This window comes from Leptosomus discolor, chromosome 9 (genome assembly GCF_034619465.1).
Source record: "Leptosomus discolor isolate bLepDis1 chromosome 9, bLepDis1.hap2, whole genome shotgun sequence".
NCBI classification, from domain to species: Eukaryota; Metazoa; Chordata; class Aves; order Leptosomiformes; family Leptosomidae; genus Leptosomus; species Leptosomus discolor.
In genome coordinates, this window is record NC_141399.1 from 29908378 (window position 1) to 29928838 (window position 20461).

Here is a 20461-nt window from a genome sequence, read left to right on the forward strand (position 1 = left end):
ACATGAAGGGACAGGGGGACATCCGCACATCGTGGTGGGGAGAGGAAGACCAACGCTGAAGGCCCAGGCCCAGGGATGGGGATGGGGGACAGCTGCGCCCCTGCGAGGAAAGGGCAACCGCGATGGCGTGGGCATGGCCCCGGCCGGGAGAGAGGGCCCCCGCCGTATCTCCGGGGCAGCGGTGCCCCCGGCGCTGAGGGCGTCTCTCCGCGCCTCCGGGAGGGCGGCTGGCGGCGGGGCTGCCCCATCCCGACCCCATTCCCTCTCCCCATCCCCAACCCCCGCGCCGGGCCCCGACCGCGGCTGGCGCAGGCCGCCGGAGAGGGCGGCGGCGCCGCGGCCATGTTGAAGGCGGGGAGCGCGGAGGCGGCGCCGGGTCCGCTGCGGGGCGCGGCGCCTCCCCGCTCCTCGCCGCCCGCTGCCGCCGCCACTGCTGCTGTTGCTGGTGCTCCTCCTCGCCGCCCGCAGCCGCCGCCGGCGGGCCGCCCCGCTCCATGGAGACCCCCAGCCCCTGCATCGTGGTGAGTGCGGCCCCTGGCGCCGCCGCGGCCTCCCGCCGCGGGGAAGACTGCCCGCTGCCGCCGCACCGGGCCGGGGGCTGTCGGGCGGCTGAGGGCTTGTCTTCCCGCCTCGCCACCACCAGCTGAGGGGGGGGGGGGGGGGGTGTGGGGGGTGTCCCGCCTGCCCCCACAAATCTGGTGCTCTGTGAGGGAGCGGGACGGGGTGGGGGGCATCCCTCAGCGGCGGGAGCCGCCGCCCCGCGGAGTCACCTTGAGGGGAGCCCCGGCCTCCCGGGCCCGGGGCTCCCTCCCCTGCCCTCGGCCGAGGCGCTTTCTCGTCCCCCGAGCGGTGCCCGGGCCAGTTGCCCCTTCCTGCAGCCGGACAGCGCGGGTGTGGGTTCGCGGTCACGGGTGGCGTTTCGGGAGGATTTAAAGCCGGAGGACGGCGAGGAGAGCCGGGGTTGCCGCCTCAGAAATGAAGGTGAAACAACTTCCCAGCAGATACGAGCTCGGCGCGGCACAACTTCCTATTCCTGTTGCTTTTTGTAGCGTGCTGGGGACGCACCGGTCTGTTAGGGAGAGCCGGAGTGCGCTGTAAGCCGCCTAAATGTTTAAGTTAGGATGTATTTTTGGAGGAAGAGCATTCGGGAGATGTTTTTTTTGCATCGTGGCCGTATCTGCTAAGGCTCTTACGTATTCATTTTTATTATTTTTTTGAAGCCAGGCACCGGCACGGGTGCTCATGATACATGTGGTGTCCGACGGCTGAGAGCTGTGCTGGCCGTAAGGTTGCGACTGTAAATCCCTGCAGACAATAACAAACCTCATAAAATCCGTAGGAAGGGTCCATTCCCTACCAAATGCAGAAAGGAAGGTTTAGCAGACATGCTAGATACAATGATGGGTCTGAACCACAGGAAAGTACCATGTGTTTTTGGAGGGACCTGTCTTATTCCTTAAAATAACGGCCTGCTCTGGATTGCAGGGACCCTCGATGCCTGAGCTGGGTGTGTGGGTAGCTCATACAGGGTCTGTTTTGGATGGGAGGTTGAAATACTCATTAGGGGTTACACAACAGAAAGCCATGTAAACAGTTGGCTGATCACAGGTCAGGTAAGTGCTTCCTTGGGCACCGAAATAAGATTGGTCCTGCAAGGGCAAGTGGTAACCAAAATGGATACTTAAAATGCCTGCCCTGGTGAACTGTCAGTGATAACCTTTCATTTTCCCTCTGAAATCCGTAACTTCATTTTACATGTAATAGCATTCAGCTGCATAACCAGAGAGTGAAGTAATTAAAAAACACAGTTATTTTTGAATTGTAGCAGGGTTAAGGTTCAGGGAAGGCTGCTTTTGATGCTGCTGCAGCGTTGTGTCCTGAACCTCAGCAGTGTTTGGTATAATTATATACCTATGCTAATCCCTTGTCCTAATTAATGTACACTTGCTAATATTGCAGGCAGTTCCATAGAGTGAATTTGCCTGTGCGGAACAGGTTGCAGAAGTAGGGCTTTCATTTCAGATTCTCAAAGATCTTGAACCTTCGCGGTTTGCAGATGGTGGTCTGAGAAGGCCTGCTTCCCAGCAGCATAACTTGTCATGCTCCTGTACCTGTCTTGTCGTGTCCTGAAAACTGGCTCGTGTGTTTTGTTGTGATTTGGTGTTGTGCAGAGTTGGAAGATGTCCATGTCCCTCTGCTTGCTTGATTGCAAATGCAGGTTTTGCATTACACTAGGAAAATCAAAGGCGTTAAAAAGCTCCTTGATTATTTTTTTGATGGAGTAAAGAGATTCATTGATGTGTGTTAGCTTCGCTTTCCTGCTCTCCGATGTAGGAGGATGTTGTTAGGACTTAGTTTCTTCCCCACATTGTATAGCACAACAGCTCATGTGGCATTTCAAGCGACTCTTGTGAACTGTGGGTTCTGTTAGATTACACTTTATGCTATGTTCGGTGCACTAATGTTTTTATAGAGAGGGAAAGTAAGGTGGTCCCGATGAGTGTAATGGGTTTGATAGCTTACTGAATAAAGCAAAGGACTTGCAGTTTCTCACCACAGACTTTCTATAAGGCTTTGTAGAAATCTTACCTTGTTTCCTTTTCAGATTGGCGATGATGAACAAGGTTATGACCTGGACTTGTTCTGCATACCTAAACATTATGCAGATGATTTGGAAAAAGTCTATATTCCTCATGGGCTCATCATGGACAGGTTGGTTTGACTTCAGACAGTACACTGCTCTGGCTGATTCCATGGTGCTGGAATAAACAACCTTCCAGTGATAGTTTTGCTGCCTGGTGACTGTCTAAATAGATTACATTTAATTAGAGACTAAGAAGTACAAGTGCTAATTAACTCTTTCTTGTTCAGATGCTAAGAGTTTATACATTTGCAGTTAGGCTATTGTTTGGAAATTTATCATAATTTTCAGGTGAATTTGTATGGTACATAGCAATCTATGACTTTTCTTCCAGCATTTCTGTGATGTTTTACCTTCTTAAGACCTAATTAGAAGACATAATTTGTTGTGCCAGTTCAGTCAGAAAACAACTATAGTCTCTTGAATTTCCTTAGGATATTAATAAAAGTAAATTATTAATCACATCATCTTAGACTTTCTCATGTTTGTGTGGTAGATAAGTAGTATCCAACTTTCTCCTACTTTCTGGGAAAGACATTAGCCTCTGCAAATATCACTCTGTCACTTCTGGGATTGCTGAAATCTATGATGTGCTGTGAAGTTTTCTCTCATGTGAGCAGAAATGGGTGCATAAGCCTATAAGACACTTTTGTGTTTTATAGTTGCTAATTTCCATCAAGAGAATGAACAACAAATTCAGTGTAGCTCTTGTTGGAGACACAACCACTTAAGAGTGATGCTGGGTGGATCTTCCTGGAGATCTTGTGAACAGAAATGCATCTAGATTTTGCATGGTCCTGTTTGATAAGATATACTAAACATTCCTATAAATGTATTTTTTTAAAATATTGTAAAAACTTTGCACTGGCAGTCCGTATTGAGGAAAAAAATGGACAGAGGACATGTTAGGTAATTGATGTAAAGTTTATAATGGTTGGCTTTTTCTGAGAAATCTGCTGTCAGCTGGCACACAAATACATATCATGGTTTCTAAAATAAATTACAAGACACATTTAGAAACAATGATTGCAGAAAAACGGTGCAGTGTTCTCTTGCTCGGCTTCATTGGTATTGTATTTTGCTGTTAGGACAAATTTCTGGCATTCTAGTTTGGCAAATAAACATAAACTCTTTAGTTTACAATTTGAGAATTTTCTTGCTCCTCAGTTAGCGAGGGCTACTGCCCTTTTGATTGCGTTTGCTAATGTTACTCTTTGCATGGCAGCTGAACCTGCCTTTGGAAGGAGAAAACACACCTTCATGTCGCATATCTGACAGTGAAACAGCTTCAGGTGTTAAGATTTGTTTTGGCTGAGTGTGACGTATGACAACAAAGGCATTTGGCAGTGCTGCTGTTAGATTAACCTTGAAAAGCAAAACTTTGTTGACCAGTAACATGTAAAAGTGACTGAAGTGGTAGGCAAATATTTCTGAGCAAAGTGTGTTTCCAAGTTCAGTGCATGTGTTTGCTACTGTTGGCAGTATAAAATGCTGCTGCTGTAGTAAGCAAATGAAATGTGTTGTGGCAGCTAACTCTTTCTTGGTTTTATGTAGGACGGAGAGACTGGCACGAGAAATTATGAAGGGCATGGGAGGACACCACATTGTAGCACTCTGTGTACTCAAGGGTGGCTATAAATTTTTTGCTGATTTATTAGACTACATCAAAGCTCTGAACAGAAACAGTGACAAATCAATCCCCATGACCGTCGACTTCATTAGGTTGAAGAGTTATTGTGTAAGTATCTCTGCAGTACTGTGCAATTTTTGTTTAAATTGGACTAACTTCAAATTGTTAACAGAGGTAGTTTAATATTGTTGCTGCCAGAATGTGCTAATATTAAATAATTAAGGGAATTAAGAGTCACAAGCTAATTTACTCTTTCTCTACCTTATTATATAATCTGTTTTCTTTTAGATCTTGATAATCTCCGCAGCCTGGTAAAATCCTTAGGTACAGCAGAAAGACTCTTTCCCTGCCCTTTACTTGTTAAACAATTTCCTCTCTCTGCACTACCCCATCGCTAAAGCTGTGGCTCTGGAATAATACAGAGGATTCTCCTGCAACTATGGTTGCAAAAATTTAATTCTAGGAATCTTTATGTGGCTTAGACATCGTTCATTGGACAGGAAGACTTGAAAGCTGTGAAAACAATTACAGGAGAGTTCCCTATCTCATCTTTTGTTTGGCTCAACCAAACAATGAACAAGATTAGTTGTATTTGGCCTTGAGGAAATACTAGATTCGTAAACCTAGATTTATGCTTAGTGGCCACTGAATATGGCACTGCCTTTTCAAGATTAGGCATAGGTTGCCTTGAGTTTACATTTTCGGAAAATAATTTATTTTCGTTCTGAACACAAGGATTTAACTTTATAAAGAAACTGAACATTCTGTAACATGAGGGAATGTGTAAGTTATTGAAGGCAGCGTGAGGTTATGTTGTGCAGGTCAAAGGAAGCAGCAGATGTATGTTGGTGCTGTATGCTTCTGGACTTGCCAACAGCCTAGTCTTGTGTTTTCAGGGTAGTATTTACGATTGTTCCATAAGACCATCTGTAGCATGGAAATAATGACTTTTTTTTTTTTTCAGTTTAGAGTGTTTGAATAAGTTGTTTTGTAAGGTTATGCTGTTAGTTCTGTCTCAGCACCTTTGCATTCAAGTCAGCAGTATAGGCGAGTTGTCACAGTTGTAGACAAGTGCCTATTCCAGTAGTAAAAAATAGAGATTACTAAATTGGAAACTCAGTCTCATCCTTCATTTCACTGAACTGTGAAAACAGAGATGGAGTTATTTGCAGACTTAGTTTGGTCTGTCAAAGAACTTCATAAATTCATGTTTGCTCTTGAGTGATCTGTTAACGTTTCATGGCAAAGCCCAGAACTGTGTGGGGCTTTGGTCAAGTCTGTTGGCAGGATGAGCATACAGCTGGCCGGCCATCCAGGGGTTACCTGGAAACCACGTTCACGTTTGCTGAACGGGAGGCAGTACTTTAGCTGTGCTTTTTTAACGAGAAGGCAAGGCTGGGCAGAAAGGTTCGTGCCAGCCTTTGGTTGTATCTCACAAGACACTGCCTGTGCTTGTGCACTGTATTGAAATCAGTGGGTGAGAGCTGTTTGACACCCTTTCTGCTCCCTGCGAAAGATTCAGGCTCCTGCTGCCAGTCCGCTTAACCACTAAGCCACCACATGCCCAGATATTCTGCCTGTAAAAGCCACATCAGAAAGCTGAACATCTCTATTACAGGATAATACGTTAAAGAATAGCAAATGATGACTCCCACTTTTTTTTCTTTTGGTGAGGAAATGGTGTGTCTTCTGCTTTCTTCAAGGAACACTTCCACTAACTTACTTGGCTTGTTTAAAAAGCAGTGTAAAGACTATACTCTTTCATTCTCTCCACTTTCTGACTTGGAAAAAAATATTGGAGAAATGGTTTGAAACACCTGAAAAAAACCCTCTGTTAACAAGCAAAGCTGCCTTACTATATGCATGTTTTATTTGCTCATACTGGTGTGTTAGGCATGCTTTGGTTCATTTCTTTACTACAGCTGCCTTTGTTTATTACTCCCCAGAACTACAATGCCTTGATATTAATAGGGGAGTGAGGAGCAAAATAAGCTTTATGGAAATTAAAAGGCTGGTTTTGTGGTAAAAATGAGTAGATGAAGAGAAAAACGGAGAAATTTGGACAGAAAGCTAAGCAGAATGTTTTCCTTGAGGTGTTGGCTTCAGGGTTTTTTTGGTTTTGTCAGCCAATTCTATAAAAAAATATTTTCTTGTTCTAGATGAGTGAGGAGCTCCTGTTACCTGATGCCTCCACTACAGTATTTACGAGCATTTAATTTCTGTGGACTCTGTTAGGTGGTTATTAATATCCAGATTTATGTCCTTTAGATTGCATAACTTAATAGACTGGATAAAACTGTTCTGACATGAGCATGTATATAACAGATTGACTAGGTTTTCTGTCATTAATAGTGTTAGAATGCTAAATCTGCTCTGTAGTTTTTATCTGTACTTTACTAGATGGAGGGATCTGCATTTAGTGATGTGAAAATCATCACAAACTATAATGGACAGTTGGAAGTGGAGCTAGCTCCCTTGTCGCTGTCTTTGGATGCGATTACTAGATCATGCTGCCTGCCTTTACAGACTGGATAAAAGATGTTAAAAATACCCTGGTCGCATAAACAAAGCAGCTGAACTTGTGTAATGGTTCTAAAATTGATGTAATTGAGGTTCTATTCTTGTTTCAAACCGATCATTTAATATTTACAAGCATATGGGGGTTTTTTTTGTGCTGCAATGCAAAGTTCATACTGTTCTGCACCCAAAAATAATTCTGTAAGAATACTGACATGATCAAGCTGTGATTAAACTTTCCTTGTAACTCCAGCTTTCTTAATCCTTACAGATGAATTTTAATGATCTGGCAAGCTGTTAAGAAATTGAAAGATAGCGTTTGTGAACAGACCCAGATCTCGGTATTCTTGACAAACAGTTTATTTTGTTTGTGCTGGAAGAAGAATGGCTTTTCACCAGTCTCCTGCATTTAAACTTGGAAATGAGCAGACGTTGCTTATGTAGTCATGAAGGGCAGCCAAAATACAATGGATATGTTGCACTGTCACTTGGGAAAATAGGGGTTTTCAGTGGAGTACATGGTAAACTCTGGTTAGGCTAGTCACGGCAGTATTCTGAAAGATCTGTGTTAACTAAGCCTTATAGCAAATACTGTAAGAAACTTAAAATGCCTCTTTAAAAGGTGATCTTGGAGTCACTAGTGTCAGGAGTTACGATCTTGTAAGGCATTATTGTTTTCCAGCAGTGACAACAGGGAGTCAGTGAAAACAGATCTAAACAGTAAAACTCTTATGTGTTAAACCACAAAGCATTAAAGTCTTACCAGTACTGAAATCAGAAATAATGCTCCTGAAGATAATTAAAACATTGCTTAATTATTAAACAAAGTTCTTTCCAATGGAAATCTGGTTACAACCAGTGTCGGAAATTCTTTAACTGTTTTGTATCCTTTAATTGCTCAGGAACTCGGTACCTACATAGGAGTGAAGGTTTATATGCCAATGAAGATTTATGTTTTGCCTTAAAAAGTGTAGCAATTTGTGTGGGTTTTGGTGGGAAGGAGCAGGAAAGTTTCTGTAGGTTAGATTGATTTTTCTCTGCTGATCATCATACTTTAATATGCATAATCCAAAGGTTTACAGTAACCTGCAGTTTTGTGGTGTTCTTGTTTGAGTATAATGTGTTGCTTTGTAGCCAAACAAATCATTGGGAAACTGATCTTGCATATATACCGAGGAGTAAGCGTCTGTCATCTATGCACATAATTTTAATGGAACAAATATCTGTAACATCTTTCTCCATGGCTTTTTGTAAGGAATGATATTTTTTTATATCCTTCCATGGAAAGAGTATGAAATCCCTGTTGATGTAGAAATAAATAAGAGAGAATCCTGTAACACGAACAAGGAAAAGCTTAAAGAAGCTGTCATTTAAGGTAATTTTAAGATAGGGTGAACACAGGAAATGTCCTTTAGCTTTATGAATACAGTTCTTAACTGAGTCACATTTTTGTGGTTGATCTAGCCAGTATCTCAGACATTCAGTAGCAGTGTGTATGTCTACTGGATGAAGCAGCAGTTGTTTTGGACATCTTTGGTTTTGGACTTTTTCAACGCAGTGACATTGATGCTGTTCAGTTTAGTTATTGTTTGCAGTGTTATGGAAGCACGGAAACAGTGGACTGTTTATCAAAAATGAACGTTCCTTATAGTAATGAAACACGGAACTTCAGTGTAATTTGAGTGGTATGACTCAAACTAATGTTTTCTTTAAAACACATGGAGTAAAACTGAAGAGGTACTTTTTCTAATAATTTATTTGGGTTTTTTTTTAATGTTATGTCATAGGAATCTTAAAAGGAAAGTATCTGTTAGTCTTATCACCTGCTTTTACATGCCTAGAGCTGTCAGCACTTCTTTATCCTTGGCTGTTGACACCACTGTCTGAAGGATTTTAATGCGTTTTCTCTTTACTATCATCCCAGTGTTATTTATTGTGTACATGCTGTGAGCCTTTCTAAATATTTTGTTTCTCTTTTTTTGTGATAACACTTTTAGTTTTTGCCTACAATCCATATAGCACGAACATCTGTCTTCATGTGGCTGTAAAACCAGGAAGCTGTACATGTCTATCCCTCTGTTCCCTTGTGGTTCCCTCTCTATTGCATCTGTCATTTCTGGGTTTTGGGAAGGAACTGCTGTTTTGCTGCGTGTCTGCATAGTTGCTTGGCCTCGGGGTGCAGCAGCAAAATCATACCATTTTTCTAAAAGGAGGATACGTGGTGAGGAGTTAGAGAATAAAGTTTGATAAGCAATGTTAACCTCCAGCTGAAATTATTAAATTGTAGGATAATGTCATCACCTGCAAGGAGTACAATAGAAAGCATATTGCATGCAATGTGAACTGTGAGACACTGTCAAAGTTTAAAGTCAGTGGAATGACTTTAAATGAACTGCAGAGATCTGTGAAGTGTTCCCGGCAGCTGTCTTTAACTTTCTTACAGAACGGTTCATTTATGTTTGTATCAAAGTTTAGGTTTACTGAAGCAAAATGCTGTGTCGTAGTGATGGTGTACCTGTGTTGTTGTTCAATTACTATAAGAAGTAATTTAATTTGTTACCAGTACTTGTTGTAAACTAAGCAAAGATAATGTTTTCTGGCTATTTTTGTAGCTTATACTTCTAAATATTAATCTGTGCCTTGTTTGCTATTCTCATTATTGTTATGATGGCTTATTCAAAGAGTAAGGCTTTCTAAAGCATTGAAGTTTAAAATGTAAATTACCAGCTATGTAACAGCATGCAGCTTGGAGACTGAAGTGCTTTTTATCTTATTTCCTTGTCTGTAGGGAATGCATAGCAAATCATATCTTTTTAGATACATAGGTGTATATAATGGTCACAGATGAGAGATGGTGCCTGCATTTATGCAGATCTCATGTGTTTAATCTGAAATACCATCTTCGAGTTTCATCACTTGTAATTTCTTAGTTTATAGAGAGAAGCTGTTGGTGCTGTGTTTCTGAAAGCATTGACATTCACTGGTTATGTACTTCGCAGTTTTGATATTTACTGGAAGAAAAAACTATTTTAATTTTGGTAATGCTAATGATCACCCTCCTCTTTCTTAGAACGATCAGTCAACTGGAGATATAAAAGTCATTGGTGGAGATGACCTCTCAACCTTGACTGGAAAGGTATGGCTCTTTGTATGTTTGAAAACAAACAAACAAAACAACTGAAGAACCCACATACCTGCATGGTTTTAAGGCTGCTGTTTTAGTGTGCAAGGATTAGAGAGTTTAAAAGAAATGAAAACAGAAGCTTTTCGTTTAAATATTCACCACTGTGTACTAGGAGAGTGGCTAAGGCCCACCAAAGCTGTCAGTTCAGTCTGAACTTAACAAAAAAAACCCCAATTCATCATCTTCAGTATTGGTGAAGTTTTAGGAGATTTGTTTTTCTGCAGTGTCTGAGAAGAACAATCTTGTGTGGTTTCTTGTCTACAAACTATGTTTGAAAGACAGCAGCCTTATTTATTTGCTGTATTGGTCTTTCACTGAAGTAGTGATGGGAGTTCATACTGTCGAGATGGGTAATGTGCAGCCCAGGTTAGGAACGGAGGTTCCTGTTACAGGCAGTGACGAGAGAAGGAAATGGGAGAGTGTAAATTGGGAATCTGATTTTCTCCAGTGACTCTATGGAGGTTATTGAGGCAGATGACTGGGGTTAAAGCATCAGTGCCTCCTGCTCTGTCAGAACACATTATTTTCCACTTCTTACACTTAGGTGGTCTTTAAGGCATGTATGTCACAGTTCAATATAAAGGTAGGTACGACAGACTTTGTTCATGTCTCTGCAGTATGACACTCTTTGCTTTAGAAGAATACGAATTGTGTAGACTCTGTTTTGATCTCTTTTGCATACATCTAGAATTCTCAAAGTCTAAATAATTTAAAGACCACTTTGTAATCAGCATGAGATGTTGAGGAGAATCTCATTGCCGGCTAATTGTTATTAGAGCATCAGAAATGTTAACTGCATAGAATTCACTGTTACATGTGTAAACATATGTAAATGGTGGTACAAATATTTAACTGCAACGAAAATTAATAACTTGCAGAGATTAATATATATAAGAAATGGCATAGTCTCCAGATATTAATAGTTTTTTCTCTTTTTTTTTTTTTTTTTGTTTACTTTCTTTTCCCACCAGAATGTTTTGATCGTAGAAGTAAGTATTATGTTTCACTTTGAAGTTCTAATGTGTGACTGGTAGAAGAGTTGTATTAGAAGTTGTTCTTAAGCCAGAAAACCTACAGTTTCTGGTTTCAAGGCTTCCAGCTTCTGATTCCAGGCCTGAATTTTGCAAGCGGGCTCTGAATTTGAAATTATCTCTGTTTTGAATTCTCAAATTGCATTCAGCTGCCAAATTTAACAAGGAGACTACCCATGTAAAATTGTTTGCATTTGCTTTCAGTTTTCTGGGATTCTGTCAATTCTAAAATGTCTTGATTTTATTTTCTTATTTTTTAATTTTTATTTTTAAAAAGTAGCCTGAACAAATTGATATTAAGCATATTATTGTTCTGGGTTTATAACAGCAAGCTAGGAAATTAAACTGCAGGGGTAGAAAGAGGTTCCTAGTAGGAATATCTTAAAATCTGTGAAAAACAGATCTAAGCCAAATGTCCCTGTGTGTGATTTGTTTATATGTTAGTGAGATAGAGAACACTAATTCTTAATGAGCATTTTACAGTTGTTAAATTCTCATTCCTCTGCCTTGTCATGGTTCTTTGGGTGATAGCAGGTACAGGACACCTCAGGTGGATTTCCTAGTAGGCACTGTTGCTTAATTCTTGCTTCATCTTTCTTGCTGGGCAGTGTTGCTTATGTTCAGTAAGTATTTCTTTCACAAGGGATGTTCTTGAGTAAGATTGCCAATTTCAGGATAGGGAAGCAGTAGCAGTAGATAGGAGAAATGGACTTGTGATCTAATGATGTCTTAAGGCTCCAAATAATGGAAATGGCGTGTTTGTCAGCAAAGAAACAGCTATGGCAACTGATTCAGCAGCCAAAGGGAAGGATGTTTCCTCTCATAAAATGTGTTTTTTATGTATGGGATTTTTTTTTTTATTTGAGAAGATTATATTATTCCACAGGAAGCACATTCTGTTCCAAAACTCCTACCAAAATAGTATGTATACAGCAGTCATCTGTGTGACCAGTGGTGTCCTTTGAAGTGTATTTTGCTTCAGATAGGCAGATGCGTTTAATTATGTGTCTGCTCCATTTCAGATGAATGTATTTTAAAGTCCCAGAATGCTAACTAGGTTAGTTTCTCATTTGTGCAGTGAATCATCTATCCAGTGACTTGTCTTATACGCTGTCAAATATGAACCCTTTTACTGATCGCAGTTTTAACTGTCAAACAATAAAAATGCACATTTATTGTAGGTTTAATATCTTGTGCACCAGAGCACTAGGCTTTTCTATACATCCCTTTTAATGTGCAAAAAAGTCTGAACAAAATGGAGATTCACCTCCAATAAACAGGTAATCACACAATACAAAACCAGTAATAGGTTCTAGTTTTATTTTAGGGTGTGGAAGTCGCTACTTTTGTTTATTCAGCAACTTTTATTTTAATCTAATTTTTATCAGTATGTCTTTAACTTTTCTTGAGTTTATAACCATGATTAAAAGCATTAAATGTTAAAGACAGTATTGCTGATGGGTGCTCTGAGTGTTTTGTTCAATTTTGATTTTAATTTGGAGTCACGGGAAAATAAGATGAAACCAGGACATTGCTGCTTCTGTGTTACCTACCTCCTTCACTTCAAATGGACTTGATTTCAGGCCAGGGTAAGGTCTGTCCCTCTAAAGATCGTGTGATTGTTTCAGTCCAAATAAGGAGTCCATTTCTGATGCTTCAGTTGTAAGCCATATATTCTTTTTTCTGATGTATGTGCAGTGGATGGGATTAAAATGGTGTGTTAAAATTAATTTTGGTGTGTTTGAGTATAGACTTTAGAACTGCACCCAGATATTCCCAGTGCAATTTCTTTGGCTATTTCTTGGATCTGTAACGTAAATTACACTACTTTTTTCTTTCATTGCAACAGTTGGTTGTTCTCCCTATTTTCCCTTCTTACTTTTCTTTTTGTCATATACATCTGTCTCTGTAACTGAGCTCAATGGCAAGGCTAATGTTACTCTTATCATATACGAATTAAACGTTGTTTGTCTAATAGCTGTAAGGAGCACAAGCCATAAAATCTCAAAAAGGAGTCAAGAGGGTCAGAGCTCAGTAACTGCTTTCAAAGTCGTAGTTATCCACAACAGTTAAGAACGGTTGTTGATGTGTGTGATCACTTTACTGAGCATAGTTGCATAAGCACGACGTGGTGTTACACGTCACCTGTATTTGATTATGAACAGTAGCTCGGCATATTTTCATGCTATTGCAGATGAGCAATTTCTGTGGTAGAAACTTGAAAACGCTACTCTGACATGTTTAATATTCTTTCTTACATGAGTTTTTTATTTTCAGGATATAATCGATACTGGTAAAACAATGAAAACGTTGCTGTCTCTACTTAAGCAATACAATCCAAAGATGGTGAAAGTAGCCAGGTAAATTTTTAATGACAATTATTTGTGCTCTATTTCACCTTAAGAATGGCCCACAGTGTAAAACAAACAAACAAAAAACAACAAAAAACCCGACCAAACAACCCCCCGCCCCCCAATTGTGTAGGATACAATTCCATGGAAGAGAAGCAGGAGGGAGTGTTTCTGCAGGAGTCGTGGGAGTCATATATGATGTGATCTGCTGGAGTTTAGTATTTGTTTAAACTTCAAAAGCACTTCTGCTTGTTACAAGAATGTATGTTCATTAATGGTTGTGGAAATACTGTTCTTTCCAATCTTATTGGAAAGATAAGAATTTCAGTGCTTCAGAAAGGGATGGCTTGTGCGTGCCTGGTACGTGTCTTGCCTTATCATATTATGGTAAGATTAGTAGGCTTTTACCACTGAAGTCCAAGTTAGGTTTAGCAGTATATGGAAGAGTTTAAATCTTTTGGGCTTAAAAAAAGGTACCTTCTCAAGCCGGTAGATGTATTTTCAACACAAATGTAGTTCATAAATAAGACTTACTAGAGAAGTAGAGAAGGGGATAAAAAAAATCATTACTTGTCACTTAGGCACTTAGGTATATGTAGTATCTATCCAAACATATTTGTTTCTGCTTACACTATCTGCCACTTCAGTATATTGCAGTGGTGTACCTGTGCAATGGACACCTTTTCTTAGTTTCCCTTCTTTAATTGTAGAGTTAAATTAGTTTGCACACTAACAGTGTTGGTTGTGTAGTGTGCATAGTGCGGCTGAGCTTTAGAGGTCATTCTGTGAGAGTTACCCAGCCATATGCTCTTCCAGGCTTTTCTACTTAGTTACATCTTTAATCAATTAGTTTCAAAACATTTGATAATTAACAAGGAATGTTGAGGATAATACTATATTATTAACTGATATTGACCTTCTTCCTACTTCTTTTTGAATTGCATCTTTTGCGCTTCTGCTGTGGTTGTGTATTTTGCAATAAAAGCATAATGATTGTTGGGGATTAGAGAGAAAGCAGAGCTGTGTGTAATATCTAATCACTTGTGTTGCCATAACAATGTCAAAGCAGTTGTTAGACATACGAGAACAGCTCTTCTTGCTGATAATCTGGAGGTGGCTTGCTGAAGGTGAGGTTGAGGATTTCTCCCTGGCCAAATTAAGTGTGCCAAATTTTAAGTATTTTTTGCTGAATAGGGCCCTAACACTGCAGTGTACATCGTGAATATAATATAGTATGAGTAAAGTCCAATTTCCTATTGTTTAAACCTGTTGCAGTAATTTAGGTCTGCCAAAGACCCAAGCAGGTAAATGTGATCATTCTAGATAGTCTTAAGTGTAATGTTCTGTAATGTTCTTAGTTACTTCACTTGCCTCTCTTTCTTATCGTCTCTTCTTTTTTTCTGTTTTATTTTTTTATTTTCTTTCTCTCTGACAATTAAGCAGCTGTAGCAGGGAGATGTGAATTAATGCTAATGTGATTTTGGGGTTTCTTTTGTCAAATCCTACACCAATTCTCAAAAACTAAGTCTCACAACTAGAAGTTTCAGAAGCTGTCTAAAATTGAGACTGTGACTGACAAATACAGCCCTACCTTCAGGCGTGGTCCAGGAGGGCAGGAGGTCTGTGCTTAATGTATAGAGTTAAGCTGACTTCCACCTTTACATTCAGCCATCAACCACCTTTTCTTTTTTTTTTTTCTTCCAAAGTCTCTGTGTCTCAGACAGACAAATGCCAGGCCTGTGGGGTTGGGTTCTAAGAGGTAGAAGTGCTCCACTGAATAATAAGTGAATGAAATTAAACTAGCAGGGCATTTCTTTCTACTACAATACCTCCAACTCTATATCTCCATGCTTTTTATGCCTCTGACTATTAATTCTGGAAAAGTGGAGCTGGTTTCTGTCATCTGATCATCAGAACCCGTTACATTTTCTTTATGTTCATTAGTCATTAGTACTGCCAGTGAAAAACGGTTGAGGATGTGTTGCACAAGTGCAATTGCAGTTGCATTTAAGCAGCTGAACTTTTGCTTCATAATACTAATGCTTTTGCAAAAAGCTCAGTTGGTCTGGCCAGATCCCAAGTTGTCATGTCTTTACCTGTAAGCTAAATTGTGCTTGAAGTTCCTAACACACATAAACACATAAAACCCCATTAAGTCACTTTTCACTGATCCATCCAGATCAGTATCTCCTAGCCTCTTTCTCGTAGACCTGTTCATTATACTTTAGGCTGGGAACGATTTGTGATTCTAGGAAGTTTTGGTTTTGTCGGTATGATCAACTGCAACTGCACCTACAAATAAAAGAATAGTTTAAAATATGTGTAGTTATGCTTTCAGTTATGCACGTTTAGGCCAAATTCAGCTTGTCTGTCATCAAAGCAGTCTCATATATTTGTACCCAGTGCTTTTCCATGTTTCAGTTTTACATTGGTTTTATTTGACAGTTTGTTGGTAAAAAGAACGCCTCGAAGTGTGGGATATCGGCCAGACTGTAAGTGACTTTTTGACAACTGTTACTAATTTTTAAAAGTGTGTCACTGTGTTGTGTACCCTTTGGTCAATGTCCAAGGCGGTTCCAAATAAGTTTTCACTAATGATTCCTGATAGATTTTGCTCTTATTTAGGGCATTTAAATATTTGGGATGCATTTTGGCAGAGGTAATCTGGATTTGGTCTGATCCTTTTTTTTTCTTAACTTTGTAACATTTTGCTATATGAAAAGCAAACTTTGATATTTTGGTCCAGGTTACGCCTATGGAAATTCTCCCAGCTTGCATGTAGTCAAATGCTTTGGTCAGCAGAATCTGCTGGATTCACCTTTGACATTTTTGGGAGTGATTGGGGTACCCAAACCTAGCCACCTCATACCATTTGGATGTCCCTAGGAATGTAGGAGGACCACACGGGGTAGCAGGACAACATGGGGTAGCAGGTCTGATAAAAGCTTACAGTGATAAGAATCCTGAATTGACACAAAACCGGTTATGTCTCAACATCTCAGTTATTCTTCTTGTCTTCTCCTCTCTGTCCCAAGACCATAAAGAAAGGAGTAGCATCCACAGCAGGCAGTGGTACCGGAGTGGCAGCTCCTCCTGCCTTGGAAGGGCTATGTGTTTCAGCCCTGTTCCAGAGGCTAAATTCGTGTTAATCTAGACCACGTACTTTCACTGTGGCAGTGGAGTGAATTTAGCAGCAGAATCACATCCTCTTCCTCCTTTCCAAGGTTGTACTGTATTCTGGAACTGAAGTTTTTTCAGTGCCTTAAAGCTTAATTGAGGTGTTCCCTGCAGTCCAGGATGCCCCTCATTCCTGAGATCTTATTAGAGGCTTAGCTGGGTTAATGGTCTGCCTTTTGAGCATCTTGCAGGAGGTGACATGTTTTGCCATCTGTCCACAGAGGCAACCTGTTCAGTGCAGGACATGTGAGCTCTGAAAGAAGAGACAACAAGGCAGTAATGGCTGGGCCTCCATTTTATCCCTGTGTTGTGAGGCCAAGTAGACGTGAAACATCACCTTGATTTTTCCAAAAGTGCACACCCCCTTTCCTTTGGATTGTACAATTTATGTCCCTGTTTTCCTTACAGACCCTCACTGTAGCCAGGGAGAGAAAAACTGTGCAGCTTTCCTGTGCTCAGGAGTCTTTCGTTTTAGCATGAGGGGAGAAAGACATTTGGAAATTTTGTTATTTTGTATAATTGAATATTATTTGGCCATTTTATAGTGTGTGGGGACAGGTTGGACTGATGCTGCCTGACCATCCATGAACTGTCCTGCTAGAGCTGTTTATAGACAATTTGTGGAATAGCTGATGTCCTCTTTTTAGGCAGCTTCTCTGGGAGGAAGAAAAACAACCAAACACACACCAAAAAAATCCCACTGGTTTCTGAAACCTTCAAGTGACTCCATAAAGATCAGAGCTGCTCCTTGCTCTTCACTAGTCTCTCTGCCATGGAATAGCACCTAAGACGTGCTTCAGCAGTCGTAATGTATTCCTACATATTGGGTCATTGCCTGCAAGTCACAAGAAAGGAGTCCCATCTAGGCAGTTACTCAGAGGTGAAGGACTGGTTTCCCTGCAATAACTGTGGTTCTGATATTCACATTATTCTGTGCTCACTCTCCCAGCCCTTCACAGAAAGTCCCATTGGACTTGCAGATCCATAGTTTTGAAGGAGCTGATGACCGAACCTGCCTACTCATTGTGCCTTTGCATTATGCAAAACAGTAAGGCAGAATATGAGTACAAGAAGGGTAGGGTGTTCGAAGTGTGACAGAAAAGAGGAAGGGAAATTCAAATTATGGGATATGGAAACCAGAATGTTGGGTCCAGACGTCAACTCCAGTCAGTGGCAAAAACTAATCTGGAAAACTCAGCACTCTGGGTAGCTATAGGCAGAGGCCCCTTTCTGACAGTCTTCACATCCTCCTTATCTGCTACAAGAAAGAATCAGCTGCCTGTGCTAAAGTTCTGTCTTGTCAAACACAAACCAGAAGGTGCTGTATGTAAATGGTGGTGTCATTGGTGGCATGAAAAGCTGCCCTTCCTGCAGCCCTACCCGAGGCGCAGGTCCAGCTGCCAGAGGTGCTGCCTTTTGAATGATACTGTGAGGGTGACTTGTGCTGTGCTCACCAGTTCCACTGCTTCTCCCCTTGCTCTCAAGCATCTAGGAAGTGCTGGGAAGTATTGGCTCTTTTTGTTTGTATTCACAAAGCTGCAGGAAATGTTCAAGGAATTTTACATTCTGATAGTAATAACCTGTCTGTAGATTGCAGTCTGTTCATTTCTTACAGACTGCATGCTAGCATCATGCTGCTGCATGAGAACCAATAAATACATCTCTTTAATTTTGCTTTAGTTGATAAATTAAATCAACAAAGTAAGTTAAAATTTTAAAATAGCTTAAGTATTAATCTGAGGGTACTTGAGTGGGTGAAATAAAATGAGTTAGGATGCTTACATATCTGTAAAATTCCAGATTGCCTCTGTAAAAACATCTAGTGAACTCTAGGAAGTTCTTTTCTAACGTGCTGGTGACTTACGGTCTTTTTCAGTTGTTGGATTTGAAGTGCCAGACAAATTTGTTGTGGGATACGCCCTAGATTACAATGAATACTTTAGAGATTTGAACGTAAGTAATTTTTCCCGTATGTTTTTGTCCGTTTAAAACTAGGGAGGAGGAAGGAAGGGAAGTCTCCTCACATCACTGTCACTTCTCTGTAAATCGTGGCAAAGCTGTTCCATTGGTGATGCAACAATGGGAGCAAACCCTAGAGCAGCAGGACAGCGTTTTGGAGCTCTTACGAAACCAAAATTTATTTTGCTGCCTGCAGGATGGAGGCTACGCATCTCCTGTCAACTTTGGAATAATGTGACGTTTGTGTGAAGTTTTGTACCTTACCAGGTGCCTACAACAGAGAAGTGCATTTGCTTAGTTATGGAAGAGTTAGAGAAGAGGGACCTTGGAAGTTAAGAGGGGTTCGCTTGTTATTCTAAGTCATTAATTCTTCCTCTGGGTCTCACCAGACCCCACAGACATTGGGTGGGACAGTTAGGGGGAGGAGAGAGAAGGCAACGTTGAGAATGTTAGACAAAAAAAGGCTTAAGTTGCTCTGCATAAACAGTATCACAAGGTTCTTTCGTACTGAAACGTGTACGGCATGCTTTTCCTTTCTTCAGAAGCACGTTACTGAATACGGGTGTAAAACACTGGTCTCTTACATTACTTTTCTAACAGGAGCTTTTAATTTTATTTTGTTTCAGCATATCTGTGTGATCAGCGAGACGGGGAAGCAGAAGTACAAAGCATGAAAGCATGGTTCGAGTGCTACGACACAGAGCTTTGAAATGTTTTGTTTACTGAGTCCTATCTTTCACAGGCTTCAACTCTGGTACACCAGCTGAAATTGTAGAATGCCCCAGCCCCGTTGTCCTATGCTTACTATAATTTATTGCATGTACAATGTCAGAGCTCGTCTTGTTCATTTATATTTTAGAAATGTAAGCAACTAGTGCAGTTCTGCACTCCTTATTTTGATTTGCACTATGACTCTACCGACTATTGCTGCCCCTGGTTGGGTTGTGCTGTTTGTGAGCTCCAGAGTCTAACTCTTGCAGTGGTAAATTGCTTAAACCTCATCAACCCAGAACTGAAATAGTTCAAGTACTGTAAATGTAAAACATTTTATGATAGGGAAGTCTATTAGTAATATTTTTAAAATCTGTAATTTAAGTTTTATATTTTAATGCACAAATGTGGTTGTGATTAATGGATAGTTACACCTTTGGGTGTTATAAAGCATGAGGAGCAGCCAGTTACAGTATCTGTAATCTCCAAGGAGCTCGTTCAGATCTCCTGGAGTTGCCTTATTGCTGTAAAGGAAGTCTGGGTGAAAAATGTTGTCTTTTTTTTCTTTTTTTTTTTTTTTTTATTGAAAGGAGGTGGAATGACAAAACAGAATGTTTAAAATCTAGTTTTAGTTGAGCTGCCTGTTTCTGTTAGATTTTTTTTTTCTCTAAAAATATCCATCAGTCAGTGGAATTGCCTTTAAATTCAAAACAGTTTTAATATATTTGTGGAAAAGTATGGTAATGTTTACTTTATAAGATCTCAAAACAAAGTACTTTAAATAAAGGCTGTCTCTTTAAAATAAGCCACATACATCTATGCCACTCATTCTGTATATTAAAGTGCTCTTGAAATTTTCTTCTCAGTCATATTTTTCTTAAGTGTTTCTGACAGCGAAGGCAGGCTACGTTTGTTATCTTTGTAGCGCTTTTGGTTAACATGATCCTGTCTATGAGAGAGATGATAAGGTGCTGAGGGAGAATATAGAGACACTTGCATATTCTATAACCACACGAGATTTCAGAGAAAATTAAGCGCTGCGCTTTGTTCTGTTTTGGCAAAAACGAAGAGGGAAGGTTGTATGTTCGTTAAACATAATCGTGGGGGAAAAAACCCACAACTAGTTTGTAAGTAATCATTTGGGTTTGTTTCATTAACACCTCTTTGTGTGGGCTTTAATTCCAAGCACGGTAGCCCATCTCCCACCCTGTCCTTGTGCTGGCCTTTTTGGTCCCTTACCTTACCCAGTCCTTCTGCATG

General features: G+C 40.4%; 1 protein-coding gene across 1 annotated transcript; it reads left to right on the plus strand.

Moving 5' to 3' along the window:
- The first annotated feature begins 481 nt into the window (after nt 1-481).
- Nucleotides 482-20059, plus strand: HPRT1 (hypoxanthine phosphoribosyltransferase 1). The gene is made up of 9 exons (XM_086469674.1): nt 482-521; nt 2606-2712; nt 4196-4379; nt 9859-9924; nt 10944-10961; nt 13281-13363; nt 15800-15846; nt 18408-18484; nt 19117-20059. Exons 1-9 carry the CDS (start codon nt 495-497, stop codon nt 19162-19164), a joined length of 657 nt encoding a protein of 218 aa, XP_086325800.1. The 5' UTR covers nt 482-494; the 3' UTR covers nt 19165-20059.
- The last annotated feature ends 402 nt before the right edge of the window (nt 20060-20461 follow it).

Excerpts from the sequence above, each read along its gene's own strand:
- HPRT1 (XM_086469674.1), top strand. The coding sequence starts at position 495 with ATGGAGACCCCCAGCCCCTGCATCGTG. Across the intron at positions 2,713-4,195 it reads CATGGGCTCATCATGGACAG|GACGGAGAGACTGGCACGAG; the intron begins GTTGGTTTGACT and ends GGTTTTATGTAG. Across the intron at positions 18,485-19,116 it reads AATACTTTAGAGATTTGAAC|CATATCTGTGTGATCAGCGA; the intron begins GTAAGTAATTTT and ends ATTTTGTTTCAG.